This window comes from Rhinichthys klamathensis, unplaced genomic scaffold (genome assembly GCF_029890125.1).
Source record: "Rhinichthys klamathensis goyatoka isolate OS25496 unplaced genomic scaffold, OSU_Roscu_1.1 h1tg000196l_1, whole genome shotgun sequence".
Classification (NCBI taxonomy): Eukaryota; Metazoa; Chordata; class Actinopteri; order Cypriniformes; family Leuciscidae; genus Rhinichthys; species Rhinichthys klamathensis.
In genome coordinates, this window is record NW_026606722.1 from 5,887,284 (window position 1) to 5,896,706 (window position 9,423).

The window sequence follows — 9,423 nt, forward strand, 5'->3', positions numbered from 1 at the left end:
ACCATGTATAGTATAATTATTTAAAGATGTGTGTCTTCTATTGGCGTTTAGTCATGCCGAAGTTAACAGTCTGATCAGACTCCAAGAAACTGGAATCACAAAAGAAACAAGCGGCTGCTTCAGATTGATGAAGTGTAGGCCGAGGGCGCCCTCTGCTGGTGCAAGGAGGTGCGCTGCTGAACACCGCATCATCATGATGGAACAACTTTGGTGATTTCAGACACACAATAACGTGATTAAAGGCATGCATACTTCGTTTGAACGATTTAGTACTGAATTGTTTGAAGATGATTTGTTAATTTCAGCGTTACTGCACCTGACAAACACATTTTAAGTGATCATTGCTGCTTCAATCTTTTAAGTTAAGCCTTTATTGTTTGTAAGAGGTTTTCATTTCACATTTTAATCAGTTCAGAATGCATGCTATAATATTTAATAGGCTACCGTTGAATGACTATTATGGGTGGTTAAATTATTGTAGTTTTTGACAGAACTTTTGGACATCATCAGCTCCATTATTCAATGTGGACATTTCAAAACAGACCAGTCTCTCCCAAAACACGTTTGTTTGTCTTGGTCAACACACACACACACACACACACACACACACACACACGCACACACGAGAAACAGAGACATTGTTTTTCGTTTCACATACTTTATTACAGTTCATAAATATTGATTAGTTTCTGATGTGCTCAGAAAACAAACATAAAAAAATTATATTGTATACTTTACTTACAAATGGTAAACTTAAGTACTCTTGGTTGATCTTATTTACAAATAACAATGAGTGAAACCTCATTAATTAACTTTTTTTCAGAAAAAGAAAAGAAAAGAAACGGCTGAAGTTGGACTAACTCAAAGAAAAAAAGTCAATTCCATTCAGTTTAAGAACAAAAAGTATACAATGTGTAACTCAGAAGTCAGGCAGCTTTTTAGGCAAGAGTTTAGCGGACAGAACTTCTTGCTTGGTGAGCCAGACATGATGAATATCCCTACTCGTGTCCCCTGTTTTACTCCTATAATACTGAGCGCTCCTCGGAAGCGTACAGGTCCATGCACAACCTGCTCGAAGTGAACAAGGATAAGTCTCTTTTCTCGTCAGAAAGTAAAACATGTAACAGAGTGAGTCTCATGCTCTCTGTCGCTGTCTCTGTCGGACCGAGTTGGAGAAGTTTAGCCCTCCTCTAAAGTCCAGTCAGAACATCCTTTTACGGCACGCGGCCGGCCGGACGCTCCCGGTCCCGGTCCCAGCGGGCTAACGCCAGCAGTCGCGCCGGCTCGCAGTTTGTCCCTCGCGTCCATGTAAGTGAACTCAAATGTCCTCCGGTTCTTCTCAGAAGGTCTGCAGCTGCTGCGTCAACATGAGCTGGCAGCCGCTGTTGACGTGGTTCATGACTTTCTGCTTGAGTTGGGCCACTTGATCGCGCAGCATGTTGGCGGTGGACGCGAGCTCGGAGTTCTGCGACTTCAGGTTCTTGACTTTGTCCTCCAGCCGGGAGATCCTCTCCAGTTTCCTCTTCCGGCATTTGGATGCGGCGATTCGGTTCCTCATGCGCTTCCTCTCGGCTTTAATCCGCTCCTGGCTCTCCATGTCAATGGGGGAGAGAGGCGGGGTCTCGCCGGGCATCTCCGGCACCGTCTGGGGCTCCTCTTTCAGCGCCTGGAGCCGCGGGTGCTGGACGGGCAGCGGCGCATTGACGCTGTGCGGCGGCGGCGCGCTCGTGAAGCTCATCGCGGGGTTGGTGGCGGGGTTAAAAGTGTTCAAGTCCGCGTACACCGGCGGATCGGGGCGCATGGACGAGCTGTACACCGCGCCACCTGCTATGGATGCCACGGGTGCCATGCTGTTGTTGATGGTCGTTTGGGGAGCCGAGGTGACGTTGGGCATGTGCTGGTGATGCAGCTCGGCCAGCGCCCTCACGAAGCCCTCCGCGAAGCCCTCCTGCTCGTCGGTCACGTTCTTGGGACACAGAAACTGGGTCGGAGTCGGCGTTGTGGTGATCAGGCCGTTGCTGGACTGGATGATGAGCCTCTCCAACTCCGGCGAGGCCAGTTTGAGCAGCCCCACGTCGGGCGAGGTGAGGATCTCGTTGGCTTTGGCCCTCAGGTGGGGCTTCAGGTTCCCGGCCGGGTCGGTCAGATTCAGCGTCATGTTGTGTTTCAGAGTCTTGTGGTTGTATCCAAAAGCGGCGCTGTCATGCTGAGAGAAAGCGCTGTTTACAGAGTCATCGTAGAAAGTAGTTTCCATCTTGGTAGACATAGAAGAGAAAACGAAACTTTTTCGTTTAAAAACAGTCTGTCAGAAGTTCAGCGAGTGTCCTCGGAGACAAAAGCGAGAAGAGTCGCAAAGTTTAGAGCTCGCTCCGTAAACTCCCCGTCCCGCGAGAAACTTACTGCGTAAAGTTATCGCTCAGTGTCCCGAGCTGTTCTTCTTCTTCGTCTCGCGGATAGAAGCTCTTCCTCCGCCGCGCTGTTCGGGGATGCCGGTGTTTAAACAGCGCGGAGCCCAAAAGTGTTCTTGTTTATGTTAGGTCAAGTGTGTGTTGCCTAGATGTTTCACTGTGGCGAGATCTGTATACTCTGAGCTTCTCCAGCGTGGAGGCAAACCTTATCTGCTACCGCTGCCCCACTAAAAATAGCGATGATGTCATGCGCGCGGTCTCTTATTGGCTGGAGGCGCTTGACTGGGCGGAACGCAGTTTCAGATAAGGCGCGTTGCCTAGACGACCACCCAGAAGATTCTTCTTCTCGCGGTGGCTGATGGGATGAGGTAATGCTATAAGGCGAAGGAGCGGTGCATTGTGGGATTACGTATTGTTTTTGAATATCTGGTTACCCGCTTAGCTGTTTTAGACTGTGGCAGTGGCGGGATACAAAGAAGCCGAGTAATGTATAACGTGTTACTTTTATAACTTCTTCTTAAACTGAGACGTCGTGACGTGAAAGACTAAGAGGCAGTATGAGTGTGTATGTACTGTTTGAGAGTTGGGCAATTTCATTCGTGCGTCTCATAAGACTCCGCCGTCCGTAATAACATGACATGTGAAGTGTTAAACACTGTTCGAGTAAATATGAATTGTTTATATATGTTAGTAAGGTACTCTTTCGTGTGGCGCGAAGAAACAGGGCAACTGTCTGCTGTTTTGTGGCAAAGTGCGTTTGCTCCGTCCGTCAGCCAATGGTTTTGAAAAGGGGCGTGTCTTCTCGTGGAGTGACAGCGTGACAGCGTGCCACAAGGTCCACCGTCCCTAGGGATCCTCTCAAAACTACACACACATGTTAAACGTCACTGTTCAAACCACAACCGCGAAATAATCGAGTTCAACATGACAGTTAAGTACTTTAAGAAGGATTCATGCTAGTCGGGATATTTTAACTCCATTTGCACCAGTCTTACACTTATGTAAAGATGTATTAACACATTTATTTGGATTTAATGTTGAGATGGACGTTTGTAGGTATGCTTCTGTCCAGTTTCCTACCTGTAATTGTTCCCTTAAATAATATGACTCAGATTCTACTGTTTGATGTAGGAATAGCATAAATATAATAAAAAAGTCTGAACAATAGTAGGCCTACATAACATCCATAAGACACGTTTTTCGTGCCCACCAGGACTTGTCGATAGTCTCTGGCACGTTTCACTTTGTTGCGACCATAGACTGTAAAAGGGTTGCGACAGATCAAGTGCTCGTGCACGTAAACATGACATTGCGCGTCACTGATTACAAAATATAGACGTTATACACAGTTAATGCTTTGGCAATACATACAAAGGTTTGTCATGGTAATAAAGCTGTTTGAATTTGAGTTCATACTTGTTCTCTTTAGTTTAACACCATATTTATTTTGTACAATGATCGCTGCAAATTTTCTCAGAATGTATATTGACAAATAAACATCAAACCAGTAAGTTAAGAACCATAAGTTAGTTTTTTAATATATAAATCATTACTTTAGTGAATCTAAGATACACAAATAACATTATTATTACTATTATTAGGTTATTATAATAATAAAAATTATTATTATTACAATACATACATGCATACAAGAATTATCAAATAAAGGCACATTTACTAATTCATACATATCTATTTATTTAATTATTATTTAATATTTTTAAATCCAATATCTCAATTTATACTTCAGTTTTCATTATATGAGTATTTTTTATAGCGAGACAAAATAATTATATAGTCACTTGAGATTTTGGATGGATTATGCAATATTTACTGTCAGTTTAAATGGAATTTCTGTTGGATTTCTATTTCTACAAATCTTTGATAATTTGAAGTGCACAAAGGTCAGACGAGGGCTTTTATTGTAAATTAAAGGTCATGACCAGACTAAAGCATCCTGATCCTCTTTCTGATCACCACAGATGATGCAGGCGGTAGGGGATGTCCAGAGTTACTTACAACAGAGGAACTCATCTGTGTTCTTGAACTTGATAGAAACTTGTTTGGGCAGCACAACCCAGACCAAACATAGAAGATGGCAGCTTGCCAATGAAACCAGTTCCACACACTATGTCTGTTTGCTTCTTTCCTTTTTTAGATTGCCTTGTATTCTCATATCACCTTTCGTACTGGTGTACTTTGTTACTTAAGTGTTACGCAATCCAGGTGTATGTTTCCTTTTTAAATCTCATGTGTCATCTAGAGTTCTAGACTATACTGGCGTTCAGCTTAAAGAGACAGTTTGTCACTATCACCTGCTTCACCTAACATAAACTGTATTCACAGTTATACAATCGCAGTGTAGAGCAGTTATATCTATAGTGTGTGACAGTAACCCTAATATAAATGTTCTTTATGTACATTCTTTATGTATATAAGAGAATGTTTATGCGATTACTAGTTATATCTTTCAGTGTCTGAGCCACCCAGGTAGAGGCTGGTGTGGTATGGACCGTTACCCTTGCACCCATGGAAAAAGCAATTATTTATACATCAGTGTATATACTATAACCTTTAATATGGCTGTTGGGTTAATATCAGGTATCCATGGGCTGTGTTTTCTTTGACACGTGGCCTGTCGTTATTTGCAGTACCTCTGGCCGTCTCAGCAGTGGTCCGTCCGTCTATGAGGAGGGTCTTGTGTAAATATCACCCAGTTACCCGCCTCTGAGACGGGGCCGTATAGTAATTGCCCACCGCCACATGCTGAATTTGTGAAAACCGAACACACTGTACCGGATTCATACAAACATTCACGCATGTTCACTCAGCTGTAATTTGCTGTGTTGTCAAACAGGTTAAAACTTTTTTTATATTATCGTTAAAGGGTGTGTTTGCTTCAGAATCGAAATCAGCCACGTTTTCCATCAACATTAGTAGAACGGGAATGTTTTGTTTTACTATAGAACTTGTAGTTCGTCCTTGTATGACATCCAGTTACGTTCTGTCCTAGGTCACGCCTAGTAAGAAAATAGATCCAAAAGAAGTAGTGTGTATAGTAATTACATGCTTGGTGCATTCTTGAATTCTTTATTTACGCACCTGAAATTCCAGATTTGATATGTATTTTTAGCAATTGTCTTCATTTTGGCGGATCATTTACTTAGAAATATGATGCTCGTAATTATATTTTGATATTTATGCTGTTCATTATTTCAATTAATATTACATGGTGAGTTGGAACACTTGATTGCCATCCAGCATCCAACTATTTTACAACACTTAAGTTATATGATCAACCAGTTATGAAAACATGTTTTTACATTGCTTTAACTCATCAAAATAAGTTAAGCAATTGTCAACCTTTTTTATATTATACAGTTATACAGGATTCAACTCATTTTTAATGTAATTTAAGTTGAAATGACTTAAACATAAAGTTGATTGTACCTAAAAATGTAAGGAAGCCATTTTTTTTTTACAGTGAAGTTGGGAATTTTCTATGAAGCTGTACAATATGAATTGTATGAAAACATTATTGTTTAAAAAAAAAAAAAAAAGCAACCATGAAAGTTCTCCCCTAACCCCATCCTAAACATAAAGTCACTGGGCATAAGCAAATTGTACAAAACTGTACGAATGAAATCGACGAATCATTCATACTAATTGAAATTGTGTACATCACCCGTGCTACTTTTTATGACTCTCTCGTATCACACCGCTTGCTCTGTTTCGGCTCATACCGGGGCCATCTTACATCCCAGTTTTCGACGTTAGTGAAAATGATCTCCGAGAACTTCGGCATAAGCATTAGGTCTACTATAATAGCGTGAGCAGTGTTGCTGCTGTGCATTTGAGTTTGTGAATCATGTTATATCTGAGGCGAGCGGAGCTTGAGGAACAGCTGCCCGGTCATGTCCCCTGCCCTGCTGTACCCTTCTCTGTTTTAATGCCAGTCTGTCCAATCCCTCATAAAAGCCCATTGTGGTCCCAGGCTTGTCACTGTGTGTCTGTAATTAGTGTTCTGTAGTTCATTGCCCTCGAGCCCATGGTTAGAAATCACCAGGGTACTAATGGAGGGCTGGTCAAAGGTCACAGAGTAATCCTGTCGTATCCAAGCCTATTGTCAGGACTCCACAGCCGTCCTAACGGCCGTCTCCTGTCTCCCAGTCAGAGTAAATCAGAGTACTGGCGCTAGCTGGACAGAGAGAAAGAGTACACAGGACAGGTAACCCTGTGGGGGTCATATGTGGAAGAGGCTCTTTTATGGATCACTGCTCAGTAATCACCTCACTACCTAATTTTTAGTGATGCTTGCCTTATTATTGCTCATAATTAGAGTCAGGACTGTGTTATAAATGGAGTTGTGCTACAGACACGAATGATGCGGGGGCCGTTTACATGACACCGTTTTCTACTAAAAAACGGAGAATTTTTAATGCCTTTTGGCCGTTCATTTACACGACAACAGCATTTCGCGAGGCCTGAAAACGCAAACTTTTGAAAACGTGATTCAAAGTGCATTGCCATTATAGTCTCAGTGTAAACAAAAACGCAAATTTGTGAAAACTGTGACGTCATGCGCACGCGTATTATGTGTTCAGTCTATAGGTGCGTAGTGTTTCTTTACAAAGTAACATCGCCAACTACTGGCCTAGCAGCTGTACAGCGTTTTTAATTGTTTCCGTGGATCCCTGTGAACGGAAATCATTTTGACAACATTAGCGTCTGTACATAAAAAAGCAAGGGAAAATCTTTTCCATTTTTAGTACATCATCGTCGTGTAAATATACTCTAAAGTTTGCAGGTTGTTGAATCGAGGTGTTTTATTACTTTAAGACTTGGCAATTTATCACCCATTTTATCATGGTTGAATATCGTATGGAATGGATATACATTTTAGGAGGGACCTGGTGACTTTTATTATAGTTAACTAAAAACTAAATCCATAATTTTTTTTTTAAATTAAATTAATCATTAACAGAAATAAAATAGAATATCAATAACACCCCATTTTTAATCGAATCTAATAGTTCGAGCCAAATCTGAATGCCATTTAAACAAAAAGACTTCACCTTTTTGTTTTTCTTTGTAGAATACTATGTATTTTTAAGTTATAAGAGACTGAGAATCTCAACCAGTTTTGGAAAGCCATTTTTTCACATTGGATTGTTTTGTCGAGCCTCTCCTCCAGTTTTTGTCTTTATCTTACCTCACTCTCATTCAGTTTTTAGTGTTTCATAACACATTCCATTGGGACAAAGGCAGAGATGTTTTGAGATGCTTGTTTGTTCATAACTGAATTTAAACCAACTGAAATATTGATACATCTCATTCATCTATTCATAAACTCCTGTAATTTTGAATTACAGTGCATGAAAGATTGATAAAGAAGGCTGATTGTGAAGGCATGTGGCTTTTCATTCATAACCATTTCCTTAGGAAGAAAAAAATAGAACAAACTGGAACAGGTGGAGAGGGAGATAAGACGAACTCTATACTATACCTCCATGTTCAGTGTTGTTACTTAGGGCTTTAAATGAAGCAACTCCCTGACAACAGAAACCTGCACGCAAAGATGGATCCCTCAGTGGCAAAATAGAAAACATAATCTAATTGATCCATAACATGCATTATGTTTGATGTCACATTTAAATATACTTGCCTTTTTTTTAGTGCTTCTGTTGAGTTTAAGGGTAGCACAGAAAAAATGTAATTTATTGTTCTGCAGGCAGACATGTGGTGGACAGTTGTTGGAAAGTTTGGGATTGATGTACTTGGGGTATTTATTATACTTCTTCACCAGGGGCTGAAAAAATACTCGCGCAGACCCACATCTTAAGTTTACCAGGCATGATCGTGCCCACCACATAGTTGGCAGCAGTGTGAGACACTAATGTGGTTTATGATAACATCTTTCTCTGCCATGTGCGGAAGGCGCTTTTGTGGTTATTTTGTGACGTCCAGATTTCTGTGGTTTCACTGAGGTTGTCTGAGTCCTAAGCTCTGTATTTACACAGTGCCTAATCCAACTTTTATAAAAAAAAAAGTATTTTTTCATGTATTAATGAATATTCATATATTTTATAGTTTTAAAAAAAATATTATATCCTGTGTTCCTTTTCCTTTTAAACAGAGACTGTATATATTTATATATCATATTTTTATAAACTACTTTACAGCATATTAATATTTTAATATTATGTCATGTGGTGCAACCAACATGCAGGGGAAAAAAAACCCATCAGTAAGGCTCTTAAAATATCAGATAATTGAATAATACGATTATATTGTTTTTTCAAAGAAAGGTTAGTTACGGTTGTAAAATGTCATATGATGCAAACCCTCAAAAAGTGAATAATATTAATAATTCATATAATAATTCATTATATCTGTAAAAAAAATCTTTGAAAAAGATATTCCTATTTCCATTTTATTTATGATTAAGGTATGTACTATAAGATGTATTCAAGGTGTAAGGAAATATATTATTACATTTTACATTGTGGTTTCACCAAATGATTAATTCAATTTGATATTTTCTTAATTTTATATATTTTTTTCTTAACAATATAAAACCAACTAACTAAAAATGTGGCACTGTCCTTTAAAATTGATTTCTAAAAGTTTTTCTTTTCTTTTTTGTGGACACTCTTAGTTAACACTTTATTTTAAGGTGACGAAGATACACATTACTACATGTACTTACTGCAGTAATAACAGTAAATTATGCATACTTACAAGTAACTAACCCTAACTGAAACTCTATAGTAAGTACATGTAGTTAATTAATATTACTCAGTACTTATTTGAGTAAGTGCAATGCAACTATGTCACCTTAAAATAAAGTGTAACCCACTCTTATTTGTCATTGACCCTCATATTGGAGAAACGCTTTCTGTTTTTCTCCTCTTGTTCATATTCTTCTCTGCAGCCCAGCTGAACTGAAGTGGGGGTGTGACCCGTGCCATTGTATTTGTGCAGAATATGGACTTTCTTCCTCTTTCTCCTCTTC

General features: G+C 39.8%; 1 protein-coding gene across 1 annotated transcript; it reads right to left on the minus strand.

Annotated features, from left to right (window-relative positions):
- Positions 1–638: 638 nt before the first annotated feature.
- Positions 639–2,613, minus strand: jun (Jun proto-oncogene, AP-1 transcription factor subunit). Its single transcript, XM_056262756.1, has one exon. The coding sequence runs from the start codon at positions 2,264–2,266 to the stop codon at positions 1,340–1,342; it is 927 nt and encodes a 308-aa protein (XP_056118731.1). The 5' UTR covers positions 2,267–2,613; the 3' UTR covers positions 639–1,339.
- Between the last annotated feature and the right edge of the window lie 6,810 nt (positions 2,614–9,423).